The following is a 21,004-nucleotide window of genomic DNA, read 5'->3' as shown; positions in this document are numbered from 1 at the left end:
ACTCACTTCTCTTCTTAGAGGAATGCGCAACACTGTTTCAGCGGAGGCAAAAAACGATCCTATGAATCACAAAATGCATCAGGTTCTTAGCTGCTGTGGCGGCACAGGCATTATTTTTTGTTACACAAAAATGTGAGTAACTAAGAATGAACCTTAGGTAAGTTCCCTTGCAATCAGATACAGCTGGCTAAACTGGCATTGCCCTTCCTCCTCCCTTTCTCTTTCCCATTTCTTCATTCAGCGGTAATGGTTAAAACATTTTATCTCTCTAGGGGAAGAGCACTTAAAAATAAAATCAATACTGAAAGGTTAACATACTCTCCTAACATCATTAAAGGAAATTTGTGTCAAGAGAGAGACAAACCTAGCAGTAATAGAGGGGGATACCAAGATGGAAGGACAAATAGCAAGGCACACAAATGCTGATACTGATACTATTTGAAAAGGAAGCATCTCACTCATAACAAAATTTATCTGCAAATGGACAGCACAGTTCTCTGGGTGCAATGTAAATCTAGATGCCAAAGGTGTTTACATTCATAGACCTGAAGTATGTGGTCACAGAAGTCAGATCTAAGGGCGGAGGTGGGCGATAGCTGAAAGTGGTCTGAAAGGGATTTGGCTTCCCACAGCACATGCACATACATTCCTTTTTGTCATAGTGTTGCCTGTGATTGAACAGGTTTGGCAGGTTTTATTGACAGGTGCTAATGCTTACAGCAGTGTTTCTCAAACCGTGGGTCGGGACCCACTAGGTGGGTCCCCATTCATTTCAATATTTTATTTTGAATATATTAGACTGGTAATGTGACTGCATTTGGGAAAATGTTACAGACCTGTATTTTTAACAGGCTATTATGTATATGCTTTTAACAATGATAGTCACTCCTGGGTAAGCGTGGGCAGGATTCTAGCCTAGGATTATTAAAAATTTTCCTGCTTGATGATGTCACTTCCGGTCACAATATCACTTCCCGCGAGTTCTGACAGATTCTCGTTCAAAAAAGTGGGTCCCAATGCTAAATGCTTGAGAACCACTGGCTTACAGTACCTGTTTACAAATGATAAAAGTGGGATGAATTTACACACAAATTGCCTTAAACTCCCTGGGGAAAAAGTAGTAACTATCAATTATCTCAAGCCCACATTACTAATCTGCAAATTTTCTGCAGTCATGGCCCATCCATGATGCACCTCGCATTGAACATCAGGTTGCAAGGGTTACCCTTCACCTTGAGCCTGCTGCTTCCCCCCCCTCCAGCCCACCACAGATGGAGCCACTCCATTGAGGGGTAAACAGAGTGAAAGGTAATGATCTGCTTCCCTATCCCCTTCTATTGGTGCTTCCTTGCATGGTCCCTTTCAACAGAACAGGAAGTGTTGAACGTGTGTAAGGACACAGTGGACACAGTGAGGTGAGGGGACAGGGAAGTTAACTGTTGCTTTCCATACCATTTTTTTTTTGGAGGGGGCACACACATATGCATGCATTTTGCTGGCAGCCTCATGGGAATTGCACTTGCTTCAAGAGGCATTTGGGCTTGGGTTTGGTCTGATCATAACAACCCTTTTCTAAAGGATTTCTAGCTATTGCTTAGTCATTGGCCAAGTTAACAAATGCATACTTCCACTCTGGAACTTTTCTAAGGAGTTTTCCCTGAAGCAGCTCCCACAAGAATGCTTTTTAAACTCTTGTGAATGTAACCAGTGTTTTGGGGTTTCGATAAGACCAGTTACCTAAGAAGCAGGTCTTAGGAAAAAAACTCCAGAGTGTGTCACTCTGAATTGCAGTCAACATTTACTCTGTTCTATTTCACACGCAAAGTTCTCTCTTAATTATGCCTTGCCTACTAGCAGTTCTAGCTTGCTTATGTCTTCAGAGTACTTTGCCATTCCTAGTCTTCCACTTGTATTAGTTTGGTTCATGCTATACCCATTTTGCAGATAAGGTACAGAAATAAGAGAAATGGTGCTTTGCTCAAGGGCACTGCCTGAGTTCCTAGTGGAACAGGAATTTAATCCTAGGAATCTTTGGTCCTGCTGACTGGTAAAGAGACACTGTATAAAGTGGTGGCTATCTTATGCTTAGCAGGAGAGCACATGTCCATATGCATCTTAGCCTTTCGTTTCTCCCAGCAGCTGTTGCTGGTGTCTCTTTTGTAAGCCTTTTTGGGGCAGAAAACCAATGTATGTAATGTATGAGTTTTACTATGTAAAACTCTCTCTCTCTCCCTCCCTAGGTTTTCAGCAAAAGTGTGTGTTTGTGTGTGTGTGTGTGTGTGTGTGTGTGTGTGTGTGTGTGTGTGTGTGTGTGTGTGTGTACTATATATGCTGTGAGAGTGCCTAGATTTTAATAAAACAAGGGAAGAAAAACAGTGATCAAAAGGAGTGTGGAAAGATATTCAGCCACATACCCTGAAAGTCTGGGACAACTATGCTAGTTGTCCCAACTAAACATACAACCTGCCTGTCCCTACACTGAGAGACCGGGCTGAATCCAGTTCCCTCCTTGTAGACTTATTTCACAGGTAGCATCATGGCCAATAATGTTCGCTGAAGGACCAAGGGCAGCAGCTGAATCAGTATGGTGGTACTCTTCTACATTTCAGTTGCCAGGTGGAAACTATTGTTATGATCAAGAAAGCTGGTTAGGAAAGATTAGGAGGCACTGTCTATATAGGCAGTGGAAAAGGTAGTGCAGAGGACAAAAAGCAAAAGAAACATGAGGAGCTGACAGCAACAAGAAACATGATAAAGTACGCCCTGACAAAGTGGAAGAGAAGGAAAGGAGTTACAAGCAGGTTGACCACAGGTGAACGTGCTAGTTCAGTGGTTTGCAAAGGTAGGAGGCTTATACAGATTTACAGCCAATCAGAAAACCAAGCTGATTGCCAGTCAAAATCTGAGGAATGTTTGAAGGAATTATGAAAGGGAAACTCTGAACTGTGGGATGTTGCTAATACTTTACAAGCACTCTGAAGTGATTGAGAATCCAGTTCCAGCCAACTTTCCAGCACCAATGCAGCCATGCCAACAGGGCCTGTGCTGAACCCTGCAGTGGGGAGGCAGTCACAAAGGATTCCTCAAGGTAAGGGAACATTTATTCCCTTACCTTGGAGCTGCATTGTGGCAACGTCAGTGCTGGAGAGTTGGATAGGATTAGGCCCTGAGTGGAAAACACATTGGTCCCTTGATCTAAAGGACCTGGGATCTGATCCCAGTATTGTCACAGGCACAGAGAACTTCACAGTCCCAGATAACTTCCGACTGCCACTTAACTTAGTAACTCTGATGCATTTGGTAATTCACATCAAGATGCCCTTTTCAATGCAGGGCAAACAGCCAGTACTCTAAAATTGGTTATTCAACACTTCCAGTGATCCAAATTTTCCAGATCAGCAGATGAGAGAGAGGCCATTAATATATATTCCTGGACAACCAACTAATTACTCAGACAATCGAGACCACACTGTAAACAAGAGGACGTTTTTATTCTACTTACTTGTCTTCTCTGTTGCGATCGATGGAGTAGAACTGTTTTCTGAGCCATCTGAAAAGAAACAGGTTTTGAAACTCAAGTTTCTCTCATGCTCTGCTGACCTTTAAAGCCCCAGGTTACACAAAGTTCACCAAAGAATAACTACGTAGACCTGCATCTGAAGCGTGACTGCACTGAGCAGGACTAGATTTTTGAAAAAATGATATTTTCAGGTGTGAAAATTACTTTTTCAGAAATTTGTCTTGATGATGATGACGATTATTGATATTGATAATGATATCAGTATTTATAAACAGGAGGGACCTTGGTATCCACTGATTTGGCATGCAGTGATTTGAACATAAGAACAGCCCCACTGGATCAGGCCATAGGCCCATCTAGTTCAGCTCCCTGTATCTCACAGTGGCCTCACCAAATGCCCCAGGGAGCACACCTGATAACAAGAGACCTGCATCCTGGTGCCCTCCCTTGCATCTGACATAGCCCATTTCTAAAATTAGCAGGTTGCACACACATCATGGCTTGTAACCCATAATGGATTTTTCCTCCAGAAACTTGTCCAATTTCCTTTTAAAGGCGTCCAGGCCAGATTCCTTCACCACATCCTGTGGCAAGGAGTTCCACAGACCAACCACACACTGAGTAAAGAAATATTTTCTTATGTCTGTCCTAACTCTCCCAACACTCAATTTTAGTGGCTGTCCCCTGGTTCTGGTGTTATGTGAGAGTGTAAAGAGCATCTCTCTATCCACTTTATCCTTCCCATGCATAATTTTGTATGTCTCAATCATGTCCCCCCTCAGGCGTCTCTTTTCTAGGCTGCAGAGGCCCAAACACCATAGTCTTTCCTCATAAGGAGGGTGCCCCAGCCCAGCAATCATCTTAGTTGCCCTCTCTTGCACCTTTTCCATTTTCATTATATCCTTTTTGAGATGTGGCGACCAGAACTGGACGCAATATTACAGGTGTGGCTTTACCATCGATTTGCACAATGGCATTATAATATTAGCTGTTTTGTTCTCAATACCTTTTCTAATGATCCCAAGCATAGAATTGGCCTTCTTTAATGTCGCTGCACATTGGGTCGACTTGTCCACTACCACAATCTAATTTTGTACCTTCGCATGTTAAGCCGCACTTGTTGCAAGCTTCTCAGGGTTAAAGATAGCTTTAAAGACCCACTTCTGGGTTTTTTGGTCCTCCGTTATCACCCCAGAGTGCGTTGGTATTAGACACTGTACCGCATTTAGCCACTAGATGGGGTGAATAATGGAATCTAATGGAATGAAATTATTATGGGGTGAATAATGGAATCTAATGGAATGAAATTATTCCATTAGATTCCATTATTCACCCCATCTAGTGGCTGAATTTGGTACAGCATATATACCAATGCATTCTTGGGCGACAATGGAGGAACAAGAAACCTGGAAGCGGGTCTTTAAAGCTATTTTTCCACAGATTTTGTATTCACTGAATTTTTTAATCTGTTGGGGGTTCTGGAATGGATAATAAGGCAAGACCTGTACGGTATCAATTTTGCTATTTCTAGCTTGTCACAGAGATCATGGCATGAAAGCAAACACATTGAACAACCCATCCTTTTTGCATCTTTTTAGTTTGTGAGCCCTTTTGGGACAGGGAACCATTAGTTATTTGATTTTGCTCTGTAAATCGCTTTCTGAACTTTTAGTTGAAAAGCGGTATATAAATACTGTTAATTAATTAATAATTAATTTACATGCTGTCTTGGATCAGGGCATGCATGGTGCCTCAGCAGGAAGTCTTTGGTCAGTGCTGAAAAATGTATTGGGGTACAAGGGAGGAGGTGGTCTTAAATAAACTGGATCCAAAAAGGCAAACTAACAAAAATAATATAGCAGGTCTATCGCTCTACCATCCCAAAAATGGAAAGCATTGTACATGAATTGATTCCCCATCACTTAAAAAACTGCTGTAAGAAAAAAATTTTAAGTGAAGTGATACATACAAAGCACAATCCTATGCATATTTACTCAGAAGTAAGTTCTACCGAGTGCAATGAAATTTACTCCTAGGTAAGTGTGCTTAGAATTGCAGCCTAAGAGAAGCCAAACGGATTTCTCTCTAAAAGGAGAAAGCACAACACTGGTGCTTGAGGAGAGGCTGGCTGGGAACGATGCCTCATTCTTCCCATCCTTGCTCTATACCATGTGTTGTTGCAACAAATAAATAAAACTGAGAATCTTTCACTCTTAGAAGTAGAATAATCCTGCAAATTAAGTACTGCAATGTATGTAATGGCCCAATCCTATGGGCCTGCTTCATCGCTGGAACTTGTGTTCTGGTGGTGCAGCACATTTTACAGCTGTTATAAAGCGTAGAAATGCAGCTTGGCTGCCACAAATGGTGACCAGTGGTGGCCAGGTAACAGCAGCCTCTACAGAAGTTCTGGGAAGTTGTCATGGGGGACAGGCAATGAATGGAACGAAACAGAGATGGGGATGGGCCATGAGGGTGAGAAGGGGGTGGTTATCATCAGCAGCAGCTCCACAATATCCCATCCCCCTTCGCAGCCTTGATCCACCTACCCAGGTCCACTCGGACTTGAGAGAGCAAAATCACTGGCAGAGGTCCAAGTAATACATCAGGGCGGTGGAGACGTACCCCAAGGCAAGGGCACAAATGTCCCCTTACCTTGAGGAGCCATCCATGACTACAGCCCCGTAAGATGCCATGTGCACTCCAGCAGCATGGCTGCATCAGTGGAGAGGTTTAAATAGGATGGAGCTGTAAATGTCCACTATTTATTATGGGTGCACACTGGGGACTGGTTTTTAATTTTTTAAGCAAAACAGGATCTCAAGTATCTTTTTCAAAAGGATTATGCTGACGGTGAAGCAGATGAAATGAATGTCATACTACGCCCACCTGCCCCAATTTGCCTTCCTGCTCCAAAGTTTTGTTTTACCTTTCAATCTGCAGTGGGGTAGCAGCCTTTAGAGTATCCGCCACAAGCCAGTTCAATCCTTTGATCCACATGTTGACTTCGTCTTCGGATGTGGCTGTGAAAATAAAGAAAGAGCTGGACTTGTAAAGATATGAGACACAGGCACTGACCCCTATTTCCATGGAGGAAGTCTCTGTGCAACTGGTCTCCAGCAGGAGGAAGCTAATTGAGTTAGTGTTTTATACATTATTATAGAACACAAGAAGAGCCATTAAAGGAGAACAAACCTTGTGTTTCAGTATTCATGACCAAAACAGTTACTTTATATAAATATTGTTCATCTTCCACAGAAGACTTGTAAATAACTACTTGTCTGTTCATCTAAGGCAGGGGTGTCCAAACTTTTTGGCAGGAGGGCCACATCATCTCTCTGACACTGTGTCGGGGGCCGGGGGGAAAAGAATTAATTTAAATTTCAAATTTGAATAAATTTACATAAATTAATATATTAGAAATGGAACTTCTATGAATGAATGAAGGTCTTGCAATAGCTCAAAGCCTATAAAAGGCCTTGCGCAAATCAAGGCCGGTCTTTCCTTTGCTGCCACTGCTGCATCACAAATGTGAAACAGCAAGTAGTGGAGGGAGCCCTCACCCCACAGCTCATGCAAGAGGTTGAACAGTTACCCTCATGCTGAGAGCACTCACGTTGGGCAAGCATGGGTTCCACCAGCAAGTCTCTGGAGGGCCAGAGTTTCATTGGAGTCTGGGGACTCCCAAGGGCCGCAAGTGGCCCCCGGGCCGGGGTTTGGGCACCCCTGATCTAAGGCAAGTGAGAATTGCCTTCAGAAAATCCAGCAGACAAGTTTGTGTAAACTGGAAGAAAGTCAGGGCCTAATCCTATCCAACTTTCCAGTGCCGATGCAGTTGCTATGCAGCCTTATGTTGAAAATGCTCCCTTACTTTGAGGGGCCTCCATGACTGCCCCCCATCTCAGGGTGCAGCACATGCCCCACTGGTATGGCTGGATAGCCCTGGAAGGTTGGATAGTCTTGGGCCCTTAGTTTTTCGTTTCCTGACACTAATCTATATATCAAAAATGACTCACCAGTGAGCAGGTAGGTGAGACATTCAACCTTTTTGACATTCAAACATTTTGAAGGTTTAGTAATCTTTAATTTATTCACAGAACGTTCTATGGACCAATACACACAATAACAGCTGCACAGCAAGCAAAGAATAGAGGTTTGCTTTATTTTGATTCAGGAAAGATGGCATATAAAATTAATAATGAAATAAATAGTGCTGCTTCTGTGATGCAATTCAACAGGTTTCTGATGAGAGACTCAAAATGACAGCTCTTGGTGCATGTTAAAGCAAGACTCAAAACACAATTCATAAGCAAGTGAGACTCAAAATGGCAGCTCTTAGTGCATGTTAAAGAGGAGCATTTAATTGTGATCTCAGCTAATGCTTATGGTCTATGAAAATGTTTGCCTACAGATCTATGGAATGCCAAAAAGGAAAAATCCATTGATGGACATATGCATCTAGATATGTATTTTTCACAAAGCTCCATGGTAGGCTACATGTTTTTCTTGCAGAAAGTCCCACATTCAATCCCTGGTATCTTCAGGTAGGCCCCTCTCTGAAGGGGAAGACCCCTCTCTGAAAGTCTGGAATGTCACTGTCAGGCTTTATAGATACTGAGCTAGAAGATCTGGTTTGTTGCATGGCAAGTTTATGCGATTTTACTATCATATTTAAAGGATTTCAACTGAGAAAAGAGAGATTACTTTATAAAAATTAGAGTTGCTAATTTTACTCATTTCAGTAAATTTACAATCACCATTTCAGTTGATTGATCAAAGAAATCAAAGGAAGACAGATTTGTTGGACACCAAACAGCACACTGTTTCATTTTCAAAGCCATACTGGCTTTAATTGTTATAGTGAAAACATTACAGAGTTTTTCCTTCTAAGAAGGAGTGGCAGTTGTTATTTGCTAAATTTTAAAGTTCTCAGACTTCCTCTAATTTTGCCAACAAAGCACTTATCTTGAGGCTTGCAAAGATGCAACCTCATTTAAGTGCTATCAATTAAAATCAGATGATTAAATAATCTTAATAGTGTTCAAAGCCACAAGCCCCGTATTAGACAAGTTAGAAATAATAAATGTTCATGAAAAAATTAATTTTTAAAAAACTTTTAATTGGTAGTCAGCCCCGTTTAAAATAAATTGTAAGACACCTATAGGAATCCTGCAAGGTTATACAATGTTCACATACTGACTTTGTAACTAAAGATAATACTATATCGCTTCATATCTATTTTGGCAGTTGCTGTACATGAGACAAAATAAGTCCCCATGACATACATACACACACAAGAGAGAGAGAGAGAGAGAGAGAGAGAGAGAGAGAGAGAGAGAGAGAGAGAGATGTGATAAGCAAATGACAATAATAGGGTTGCTATAGAGTGGATTCCCAAAGCAAGCTATGGACAAGGATCTATGACTTAGAAGCCCCTGGGTTCTTGTGGTAGCTATCTATTCTGACTGCTGCTACAGGCACCTTCTTCCATTTTCTCAACACCACCATCACCACTTGCTCACTTGTTTCTCTCTGTAGAAGCCAGGTTAAGCGGAAGGGTGAGCAGCAGCTGTGATGCAGGTGAATAGCGGCCTGCAAGCAGAATGGCAATATGTCTTCTGAATATATCCACCCAAAGAGAAGAAGAATCTCACCTTGCAGGCTGAGTGTCTTCAACCTGAATTCCATACCATAAAGAATGATAAAACAGTGAGATTGGTCTGGCCGGAAAGAAGGATCTTCCTGATAGCGATCAAAATCTCGCGAATTTCTCCCCAGGCGAATTTCTTGGATTTCCCGAATATCAACTATATGAGGGGAAAATAAAGAAGGAAAAGAGTTAAACTAGAATGAGACAAATTAGTACAAACTTGGGTCCATGGGGAAGATGGATTTACTCAATAATATAGTTGCAGTATCTCTAAATGAAAACCATCATATTAGCTATGGGTATGGATCTACTTTGAAACCATGCAATCTCTAAATATGGCGTGCTCCAGAACAGTCATGCTAGACTGCAGGTGCTTAATTTCTACTGTAAGAGTTGCCAGGATTCAAGCCTCCCTAGAAGAAAACTTCTTGACTAGAGAACCCTTTCCCCCTAGCCTTAGATGTTTTGAAACAAGTTCCATAATTACTTAGCAGAGATGGGAAGTTTTCTATTTTTATTTATTGCTTTAATACTGTATACACTTTTTTCCTTTAACATATTTCTCATGCGTAATTAGAAGACTTTGGAGGTGGATTCAAAATAAAACATCCATTGAAACAATAAAGTCAACAAGGACAAACAAAATCAAACAAGATCTCAAAATACTTCCGTGTATTTGAAGGCAACGTGGAACCCACCTTTACAGGCCCAGAAGTAAAACAAAGCAGGCAGTCCAATCCTATGAAATTCCCCACGTAGCAATGCAGGCACACCAATGAGGGGCATGTTGCATCCCACAGGAGAATTTCAGGCTGCTAAGGCCTTCTTGACATAAAGGAACATTTGTTCCCTTGCCCTGTGTTAAGCTCTCACCACCCCATTGGGTCTACTTGGAACCACACAGTTACATAGCTGGAGCAAGTCTGAGTGGACCTAGGAAGGCAGATTGAGGCTAGGAATGAAGACAGGATATCAGCAGCAGCACTCCTACCTATACCGCACCCTTTCGGGTCACCATCCACCCTCCTCCTTGACTCATCTCTGCCCTATTTCTTCCCCTCCCCACTTCCCTCTCATCCCCCATGCTGACTTACTGGCACTGGGGCTCCTACCCTGTCCACTGGCGTGTGGGCCTCACTGCTTGCTGCTTGTGGTGGTGGCCAAGTGTGGATGGTACGTCACTTTGTGATAGCTATAAAGGACCTTAACTGCCAGAAGGTGTGTAAGACCCTATTACGACTGGGCCAAAAACTATCAACAAAAAGTTCATAATAAGTCAATTTCCTGACAATGAGCACTTCTGATTTGTCTGTATAAAGTTTTGTCCGCTTGCTCACCCACCCTCATTCAACCTTTCATTGATTCTGGACAACAGTTCAAAGCCTCCATGGATTGTGATGGAAGGGAGCTGGAAGCTGTGTGTAATCCGCATACAGATGACAGCCAAATTCAAAACTCTTGGAAACCCCCCCACCTCCACCAAGGTTACATGTACACAAAGACGTTAAACAGCATGGAGAGCAAATGGAACTCTGTGGGACTCCACAGGCCAAAGTATCAAGCAGGTACTCCCACCATCACCTTTTGGAACCTGTTAGGACTAATAGTACTAAACTGGTAATTCATGGAAACACAAACAAGGTACTTGTGACACACTGTTCTTGCAGCACTGAGCAGTAGCAGCACTCCTACGTATACCGCCCCCTCCCTGGGTATTTGCTCCTGTATCCTTATTACCCAAGACTGCACGTAAGTCCACATACATACACCTCCCCAAAAGTTTTTGTTTAGCTTTAGGCATCAAGAAAGAATTCTTTACTTACTTTAAAATCGAGGTGAAAAAAACTATGAATGTTGAACACTAAAGATCAAATTTCAACCAGAAATGGTACCTGGATATAAGTCAGTTGCTGCACTGGCCTGCAAAGGTTTCTGCACTGCATTTATAAATATTTTACTTTTATTTTATTTTTAGATATTTTACTTTTACAGAGAAGCAAGATGGACCCCACAAAGAATATCAGAAAAGCGGAAAGATCAGAAGAGTGGAAAGAAGTTATGAAAAATTGCAGAAAATTTTTCTCTGGCCCTGGCGAGACTTTTAGGCAGAAACAGCAATAGGGATTTTGGAAACTGCCTAACCAACTCAGTACCAAGCAGCTTCCTAGATTCCTTAGGAAACATAGAAAAGCACACCTTTTGCCTCTCTAAAGTTCAAAAGGGGAGGCAGGCAAACTACAGCAAGGTTACAGAGGCCAACTCCACCTTACACTGAGCTAAATGCTTGGCCCAGTGCCCTTGTTGAGGCAGCCCCAGGCAGCCCAAGCCTGCCTCACTCCCTCCAAGAGCTTTGGTGAACTGTCAGAAGCTCCAGAACAGAGCAGTGGAATAGCTGCACCACTCCTTAAGAACCTGGAGGTGGCAGAGCAGGGAAGCATGCAGCACATGACTCTGATTTGTGAACTAAACAGAGCTGACTGCTTGGAAGTAGGGAGAGCTGGGGGGGGGGGGTGCCTGGATTCAGACCTGCTTAGTCCCTCCACCCACTCCCTATTTTCTAACATATGGCTAACTGGTAGGATTTCAGGATTTATTTTTTGGTAAGGGCTTTGTGCCACAGTTCTGACCATTCCACGCACACTCCACCGTATTTGAACCATCAGTCACTTGCAGCTGAATACTAAGCTGCAATAAATAAAGAGTAACCATTTTAGAAACTTTTACAGTGTTACTCCATGATTACTAATGCCGTTTTGCAAATACCCACTTAATCAGAGTCAAGCCCAACCACAAGTTCCTATTCTAGATGCTCCCCCCTCCCCAACCCCAATCTGCCTAAATATACTACATCCTTTTTTTATTTTTCCATTTTGGAACATCAGGACATAATTTTTAAACAAGTTTCCCCACCCCACCCCACCCCACCCCCTAAGTTTCCTTTTTCTTTTCAGACCTCCATCTCTGTAATGGTAATGAAAATGTGTTTGACAAAATAGCTTGGATGCAGCAGTTCTAGGGCTAGAGGAGCTGAAAAAAAAAAGACAGGCCATCCATCTTCGCTATTCACTCTCTACACCTGCCTCCAAAATGTGCACTTATACATACGCATGGCAGAAACTCAGGGGCAGCTGCTGGGGTTAGCAGAAACCACTTCCCTACATCTTGCACCAGTAAAATACCTAAACGCCTAACACTTTGCTTTGTGGTGCCACTGCATCTGTGGTTCAGCCATCTTCCTTTCCTCCCCCTTTGTTTCACAGCAGAAAAGGAGCTTCTGAGAACAAGGGAGAAGGCCATGATCTGCGTACTCAATGAAAACTCTAGCAACCGTTCTGCTTGAAATGCTTAGTGAGATCAGTCATTTCACCCAAAGAGCTTGCTTCTCCCCCAGCTCATCCTGAAAACAGTCAGACTTGGGACTATTTACACTCTCCTCCAACAACAATCTACTTGCTGAGAGTACCACTTGATGCATCTGACAAGTTACTGGTACGGGCTTGTGCAGTAACTACCTGAGCATTGTCGAGCCTGCGTTTCGAACCTATGTCACCAACCCTTTCCAAGGTCCTTCAGCTAGGACCCTGCCTCAGCACCAGAAAGCACAGTGGGGAAAACAATTGTAGCTTTTCTGAAGACAGTGCTCCTTTTGGGGGGAAACTGAAAAACATATGTGAAAAGCACACGTGTCCAATACCAAGCGCGCTCATCTCTGAATAGCCTCTTTTGAGGCAATTAACAGGCTTAGGGCACAATCCTAACCCCTTATGTCAGTGCTTTCCAGCACTAGCATAGCGGTGCCAATGGGACATGTGCTGCATCCTGCAGTTGGGTGGCACTCACAGAGGCCTCCTCAAAGTAAGGGAATGTTTGTTCCCTTATCTCAGAGCTGCATTGACCTTATGTCAGTGTTGGAAAGCATAAGGGGTTAGGATTGTGCCCTCAGTATTTTTGTCCGGAAGAAAACTGCCTCAACTGCATTTAAATGTGCTCTTGGTTCTCCTCCCAAGTGAATTTACACTCCCTTGTGCCTGCCCACTCGTCTTGTGCCTAACTTTAGTCTACTACTTCCTCTATTCCGAGCCTTCTGCATCAGTCACTGTTCCATCTGTCTAGGTCTGGCACTGGACAGAAAAATGAAGACAATAAAGCAAACACACTCTCTCCCCCTCGAGGTGTGTACAAGTCACAAATAAACACAAACGCCTCAGCCAACACCAGTCGCCCTCCGGAAGGTAAACAGGAAGCCATTCCCGGGGGGAACTCCCCTTCAGTCTCCAGGCTTTACGGCACTCCCTCTTGTCTCGAGTACAGCCATGCTCTTGTTCAAGCGACAATGATTACTTTAGCCAGGGCCAGAGGTCACTGATCCCACGCACTGGGGTTTGGTTACATAAACATTCATTCTCCCTTGTCAATGCAATCATAGTTGGGTGGAACGAGACTGGAGCAGCTGGAAGATGGCTGGCATGAGGGAACATTCGGTGCCCTGGGGTGGCAATTTGTTTCTCGGGCATGTGGAGAAGATTGGAAATAGGCCTCAGTGGGTGAAGGTGGGTGTCATAATATGAGCATACAGCAGAGACTTGGAAATATAGAACAGAGGGGCATATAGACAGCTGGAGTGCATATGGTAATATTAGACAAGATTTGTAATCAGAGTGAATTAATTTTTCTGCAGGATCTATGCTAGCAGCCTCCTAATCATCCCAGTGTGACACAACTATGGTTTGGCAAGCGGAAACTACATAGCCAAAGTATTAACTTTTCCTCCCCATGCCACTCTGCCATTTCTACCCTTACATTCTCTTCAGTCATTGCCAAAAAGAGCAGCTATATGATTTGCACAAATCCTACTTGCAGGGAATATGTCATCACCCGCTCGAGGTGTGCCTGGCCAACTTTCAACTCTGAGAATGTTCTCGTTTCCTCACCTGCCCCCCAATATCACAGCTACACTCAGTTATGTAGCACCAGATGCAACAAAGAAATACATGACTGGGCTCGTCCATACAAATTATTAGAAAACAGTCAACATCTCGGCATATTTGCAAGGATGAAGCCTAACGTGACAGCTACCACTGGCATTTCCAGTCTGTGTCTGCCACGTTGGAATCATCATCACACGTAAGAAAGAGATATAAACAAAGCACAGTGAAGTACAGGTCCAGCCTATTTATACACAGATTTTTTTATACAGGGATTTGACCCAACACGAATGGCTACTGCAAATGAGAAGGAATGTGCTGATCCCTGGAGAAGGGGAAAAATGCACCCCTTTAAAATCAGTTTCAAAAACCTGGCCAGTCCTTTAACAACAGCCTCCTTAATGAGAGAGAGCTGATAATCCATCAGTTATCAGCCAGAGGCAGCTGACTGATAATCCATCAATCCTTCTCTCTCCAGCGGACCCCTCCCTTCCCCCTGAGCACAGGAAAGAAAGGTGATCACTTAGCACTGGTGAAGGGAGGGACTGAGTAAAACGCCTTTGTAAGTGCTTGGAGGAGGACTGATTGACGGATTGTCTTCTTAATGACTCTTATCTTACATCACAAAGGTCAGCAAGGCTGTTTTTAAATCACATCTTTAAAGCAAAGAAACTTTGTTTTTTAAATTGATTAGCTATAGTGCATTTTTTGCCATCCATGGGAGTGCTTGAAATGGAACCCATTCGAATAATGAGGCTCAACCTGTAATGCACAATTGAACTAGCAATGGCTGAAAGATTATGTGTGATAGATTGACAGGGCTAGAGGAAAAATGTGGTCCAAAAAGACTAATAGCTAACATAGCTGCTAGCAGAAAGTGAAACCCCACAAAACTGATCAGCTTCCAGAAAGGCAGCTGTGCTTGCCTATTGCAAAAGGATACCACAGGGTCCAGTGGCACTTTAAGAGTCAAATAAGCATATTGTGGTAGAAACTTGCACAAGCCACAGCCCATTTTGTCAGATGCATAAAGTGGTATCCACAGCAAGTAGAAATATATACCTGGAAACAGCTCAAGACCTCCTGGCACGTGAAATTATGTGCCAAGGCATGTAGAATCACACACATATAGGCATGTTGCAAATATGCACCAGAATGCACAGGAGACAGTCTGCCACTCCAATTTTAACCCCCACCCAACATGCATTCATTGACACATGGTGACCCAAATCCATTTCTGAAAAGAACTGCTGGAGGTAACCACGTCATACACCTGACAAAGGGGGCTCTGGCCCACAAAAGCTTATGTCACAAAACAATATGCTATCCTAAGGTGTCACAAGACTCTTTGCTGTTTTCACTTCTCAAGTGGTGTCGACTAGGCTCTGTCATGAAAGAATCACAGGCATTACAAGGGTCTTCATCCATCCATCCATCCATCCTCCTTCAAGCTGGTTGTCTTCTGAGCATGCCATTTTCCTTGTTTGTATTTCAAATACTCTCTCTCTCACACACACAAACACATGCACACACTAGTGGGAACTGTCTCCCTGTGTCATTATATTATCCAGGTGTCAGAATCCAGTAGTGGGAAGTGGTATTTAAAGATGCTACTGAAAAGGAGAAGTTCTCAGATCAGCTGACTGATAAAACTGTTCACACACATCACTATTATACACAGGAACCTGTAAAAAGTCCTGATAGTGACTCAGTCAAGCCTTGGTCATAAGAATTACCACAAAACCACAAGTTCCTCCCACATACTAGTCCCATAGTCATCAGGCCAGTGGAGTGAGCCACAAACAGAATCACTATTCTACATTTCTAAGAGGTTTTGTGATTCCAGTCAGCTGAGGGCAGGCAACTTCTTTTTCAGAAAGATCCACAGACAACATCTGGGCTGAACTTTCAGGGTACCAAAAAACCCCAGTTGCAGTTCTCAATAGTCTGTAATCAAGAAAATTTATTTGCTCACACACCCACAAATACAAGCCTCAAGCGGAACAGTAATCTGGACAGGATGCATCATGAGGTGCAGCCCACGGTACCTGTGGTGTGTTTAGGCACCAATCCTACACAGGAAACAGCTGGTACAGACATACCATCAGGTTAACAAATTATTAGGTTCCATAGCTGGAAAAAAAAATCAACAAAAATATCCCTCCCACAATATTTAACATTCATTGAGGCACAAATACTAACATTTGGATGCAATCGAGCTAAAGATACTCTGGTTCTCCTTAACCTATTTTTTGCCTGGCACACAGGTGTATACATTTGGTCCCTTTGCATACATGTAATGTTGGGCAGAAATGGTTTAATTAACAGCAAAGCAGTAAGATGAGAGGCTCTCTTTCACACTGGGTCAGCCAATGTGAGTTAATCAGCATGAGTTAGCAGGGCTTGCACATGAATGCTACTGCCTGCAGTTTGCCCTTGAAAAAGAACTGCTTGTTACTTATATTAAACTGTAAACAGTAGAAGAAACTCCTATGCAGATGTTCATAGATGTTCATTCTACTGCAGGCAGTTAATGTGTGTGAGGTTCCTGTAGAATGTGCCACACAGCACTTGCTAATGTCACATGAACCAGCCCCTCCCCCTTCAGTTGTCTGCAGAGGCAAGCAGTGAATGTGAGGGATTTCTCCTCATCATTGGAGCCCTGGAAACTTTAAGGGTTGTAGTCACAGGGACAAACTCTCCCTGTATTCAATGAGGACCTTTGCAAACAAACAATGAATCCAAGGAGCACAAGGGTTGAGCAAAGTGGTGCATTACTGAAGGGGGAAGGGCAAGTGGCATACTCCAGATGAGATCCGCATGTGTCCACCTGCCACACAAGAACAATGTCTGCAGAGGACTTAAAGTAAAGAATTAAAAATGCAATCAGTTAACCAAAGCACTCGTTCATCTCTTCAAGTACCAATTTTTAATATGTCTGACTGGTCAAACAAATATCTGACAGGTAGCCCAATCCTAACCTGTGCTGGAACACAGGCAGGCTGGCCAGCTAGCCGGCGTGTGCTGTATCCAGTGCAGGGTTGGAGGTAGTTGTGGTGCAACTCAAGGCAAGGGGATATTTTTCACTTACCTTGAGCACTGCCCCAGCCACCGCAATGGGGATACTGGGATCTGTGCCAGTTAAATCATTGGTGTAGATCCAAGCAGCCCAGTCTTAGGCTGTTACAACAGTAAAACTGTTTCAATGAGAAAGCCGGGATAGAGATATCTTTAAAGAAAAAGGTGCTTTAGAGCTCAATTCTAAATGGTTCTTAAGCCTAAGTAAGAACATAAGAACATATGAACATAAGAACAGCCCCACTGGATCAGGCCATAGGCCCATCTAGTCCAGCTTCCTGTATCTCACAGCGGCCCACCAAATGCCCCAGGGAGCACACCAGATAACAAGAGACCTCATCCTGGTGCCCTCCCCTGCATCTGGCATTCATCCTGGTGCCCTCCCCTGCATCTGGCAAGTACCCCACCCTGTCCACCGGTCCGCCCACTCTGCAACACCCACAGGACACCCTCCCACCTCCCCAAAACCCCCACACTGGCAGCCTGCTACAAGCACATATGTACTTTTGCCAGGGCTTGCTCTTGTGTGGGGAGGCCAGCATGCGTCCTAGTGCCAGCATCCCCGCCTCCCATGGTGGCGCGAACGTGCTATACGGTGCATTCACAACACCCAGAATCTCGTGCAAGGGACTTGCACCATCTTAAAAACAATTTAGGATTGTGCTCTAAAGCACCTTTTTCTTTAAAGATATTTCTATCCCAACTTTCTTGCTGGAAATAACACAAATTCACAGATAAAAATATACCATTGTTAGAGGTGTTTTGGTAAGATAGGTTGACCACCTAAGTCTTACTGAACATAATGGGCTTACTCCTGAGTAAAATAAATATTTTCCTATATGTATATAATAAATACCTCCAATGATTGTAGAAACCAAACAGCCACAGAAACAAAAAAAAACAAAAACAAATACTGTACACATAGAAACTACACAGTAGGGTAGTTAGACAAAAAGCATACTGGCGAACATATAACAACTTACAACAGACTCCTCTAGCACAACACATTCCCAAATGCCCATGTTAACAAGCCATGTTTTAACCTGGTGTCTGATGGAGAACAAGGTATGGGTCATGCAGGTCTCTAGCAGAAGAGTGTTCCACAAGGTCAATGCCACCACTGAAATGAACCTGCTTCTGGTATGGGTGCCTGCCATATCTTTAACAGCAGGAACATCTGCAGCAAGGCTTCTACTGATGACAGAAGCAGAGAGGATAGCAACTACAGGAGTAGATGGTTCTTAAAGTCCCAGTCTATCTGGTTTGTTCATACAACAGACCTGTCTTTGATAATGACAATGATCAACCAGAAGTGGGAGGGAAAATTCACATTTAAAGAGCAACACTTACATATTGATTCCAAAGACATTGCCTTCTTTGGGGAAGGCCACAATCATATCTGCTAGTATCCTGTCAATTTACCACCCAGTTCTACCTTCTCTGAAAGCTGCTGCAGGCCAAACAGAGGCCTGCTCTGGTAACAGCTACCACCCACATCCTGTGTGAAGCGAGCAAGGATGAGTTCAAGCGCTTCATCTTGTTTGCCTCTAGAAAGAGACACGCAGGGAACAACTCTTGCACTGACAAGCCCAGAGGCCAATTTCTACTCTATGCATGTTGCGGAGACAGACCACAGGAAAACAGTGGGTGCATTTTATGATTTCGCAATTATGGCGTAATTGAATAATCTGCTTGCCAGAGTGTTTATCAAAATTATTTTAGTATAGCGTTGCTCAAAAGATCTGGTTTCTAGCCCTGTGTGAGGCACAGAACAAGCATCAAATGGAGACGATTACATCAACAAATAGCTTCAAGCCAGGGATTGTCTAAGCAGGATTTCTGCTTGTCATGGAGATGCATGCATGCAGATGCATGCATTTTGGAAAAGCAAACAATACAAACCTGCCTTGTCCCCCCTATACTTCCATGTGTTGCTACATTCCCATTCCTGCCTGTGTACCTGCCTCTCCCAAACCCTCAAATCCCTTTAGCTCTCACTCTCTATTATTTGCCCAGTTTGCAAATCAGACAGACAGTTCATCCATCCCAGCAAGTTTACTCAGAAGTTCCTCTGAAGTCAATGAAGTTTACTCTTCACTGAATTCGGTGCACATAGAGCTGCAACTAGAGTGCCTAATCTAACCCTCTCTTGAGAACTGTTACCGCTTCTGCAGTCAATACAGAACAGAATTTAGTTCTCATCAAATAACATCTGCATAATTGGTTTTTTTTCTGATTATGATCAACATTCAGAATTGTATTTCAGTAGCTGGATTTTGATATGCAGTTATCTTGCAGTCCCTAAAAATAATCAATGCATTTTGCCTGTTTTAAAAAATTTAATCCCACTGCTCCCCAAGAAATCATACAAAATGTATTTTGCGCATCAGAAAAATAGCTGGCTAACAAGCTGACTATACTTGTTGCTTCTTTAGGAAAAAACCATTTCTGCTGAAAGCTTGAGATGCTGGCAGAATAATTTGCTGAAAAGTCTCACGCCATCACCACTCTACTCTCATTCTATCTGTAATGCTGCTTTGGGAGCTACAATATTTTTTTCACAGAGCTGCCAAGCAAGATATATGGGCTCATAATGCTCCCCGCTTCTACCATCATTTTTAGAGCCATGTCAATAAACTTGAATTGCTGCCTGCTAATTACACTGTTATCCTTCTTCTTTTTTAAAATGTCAACTGGAAACTGGCACCATCTGTACCAGCTGACAAATGCTATGTACCTTTTGAGAAGACAGGCTAGATATGCTAGATATCCAGGGAATAAGACTCTTTTTGTGGATGGACTGAACTGTACCAGCTAACACTACAAATTTTATTTTATGTAATTTGGTTCTGCAAAAACCAAGTGTGCCACAGAGATATGACATAACAACGGTTTGGTGATCCAGATCAACATTGCAGCTGCTTGCTTGCACTTAATGTGGCAAGAGAGAAGCGCATGCAATACTGCTTTGAAAGACGGATCTGCTGGCAGTGCACGTGAATGGTATGTAGCTGCACAGAACACTGCAGAAATGACAAAAAGAGCAAAAAAATTTTTTAAAAAAACCCTTACTAGATTCAATGCAGAGCTTAATGCATTGACAAGACTATCTTATACCACAATCCTATGCATATCGACACAGAAGCAAGTTTTGCTGTATTCAGTGGGGCTTACTGACAAATAGTATCCATCAATTACTGTGTGAATGTGGGTGCTCCATTTCAGACAAAGAATTATATTGAAAGAGTACATACAAAGATTAACCAAGTACATTTTTTCAAAAAGTGTGATGGCTGTCTGGGGGCTGACATGAAGTCACTATTATTCAAGAAAGCAGTAAAGGCAGGGCTGGCCCATTCATGAGGTCAACTGAGGCTGCCTCAAGCAGCTAACTGACAGGAAACCGCACACCTCCATCCAAACGCTCACCTCCACTGCTTATCCTTCTTTCACATCCTGGATTGGAAAAGAAAGCAGACAATTGAGCAGAAGAAGTGCAGAGGAAGTTGGCTAGAGCAGTGATTTTCAACATTTTAAATCTCGGAGCACACTGACAAGGAACTAAAATTGTCAAGGCACACTTTCAGTTTTTTGACAATTGACAAGGCACACTATGCTGTTAGTGGGGGCCTCACATTCCCCAATGTTTCTACTAATAAATGACCTTCCCCCAAATTCCTGCAGCACACCTGCAGACCATTTGCAGCACACCAGTGTGCCATGGCACAGTGGTTGAAAATGCATGGGCTAGAGTGTTGCCCATACAATCCACCTCTTTTCCAGTCTAGGGAGTGGAAGGAACAAAACCTGGTACATCAATAGATGAATAGG

At 43.1% G+C, this 21,004-nt stretch overlaps 1 protein-coding gene across 3 annotated transcripts in view; it reads right to left on the bottom strand.

Moving 5' to 3' along the window:
• The window catches only part of PLCG1 (phospholipase C gamma 1), a 98,818-nt gene that overhangs the window by 50,931 nt on the left and 26,883 nt on the right, over nucleotides 1-21,004 (bottom strand). For all 3 annotated transcript variants that reach the window (XM_066623853.1, XM_066623856.1, XM_066623854.1), the window contains exons 2-4: nucleotides 9,175-9,327; nucleotides 6,450-6,543; nucleotides 3,503-3,550 (exon numbers count right to left, since the gene is read on the bottom strand). In XM_066623853.1, coding sequence (XP_066479950.1) covers nucleotides 3,503-3,550; nucleotides 6,450-6,543; nucleotides 9,175-9,327 — 295 coding nt within the window. The remainder of the gene's footprint in view (nucleotides 1-3,502; nucleotides 3,551-6,449; nucleotides 6,544-9,174; nucleotides 9,328-21,004) is intronic.

This window comes from Tiliqua scincoides, chromosome 4 (genome assembly GCF_035046505.1).
Source record: "Tiliqua scincoides isolate rTilSci1 chromosome 4, rTilSci1.hap2, whole genome shotgun sequence".
NCBI classification, from domain to species: Eukaryota; Metazoa; Chordata; class Lepidosauria; order Squamata; family Scincidae; genus Tiliqua; species Tiliqua scincoides.
Note: the sequence above shows the minus strand (reverse complement) of the source record. Positions and strands in the feature narration are given on the sequence as shown.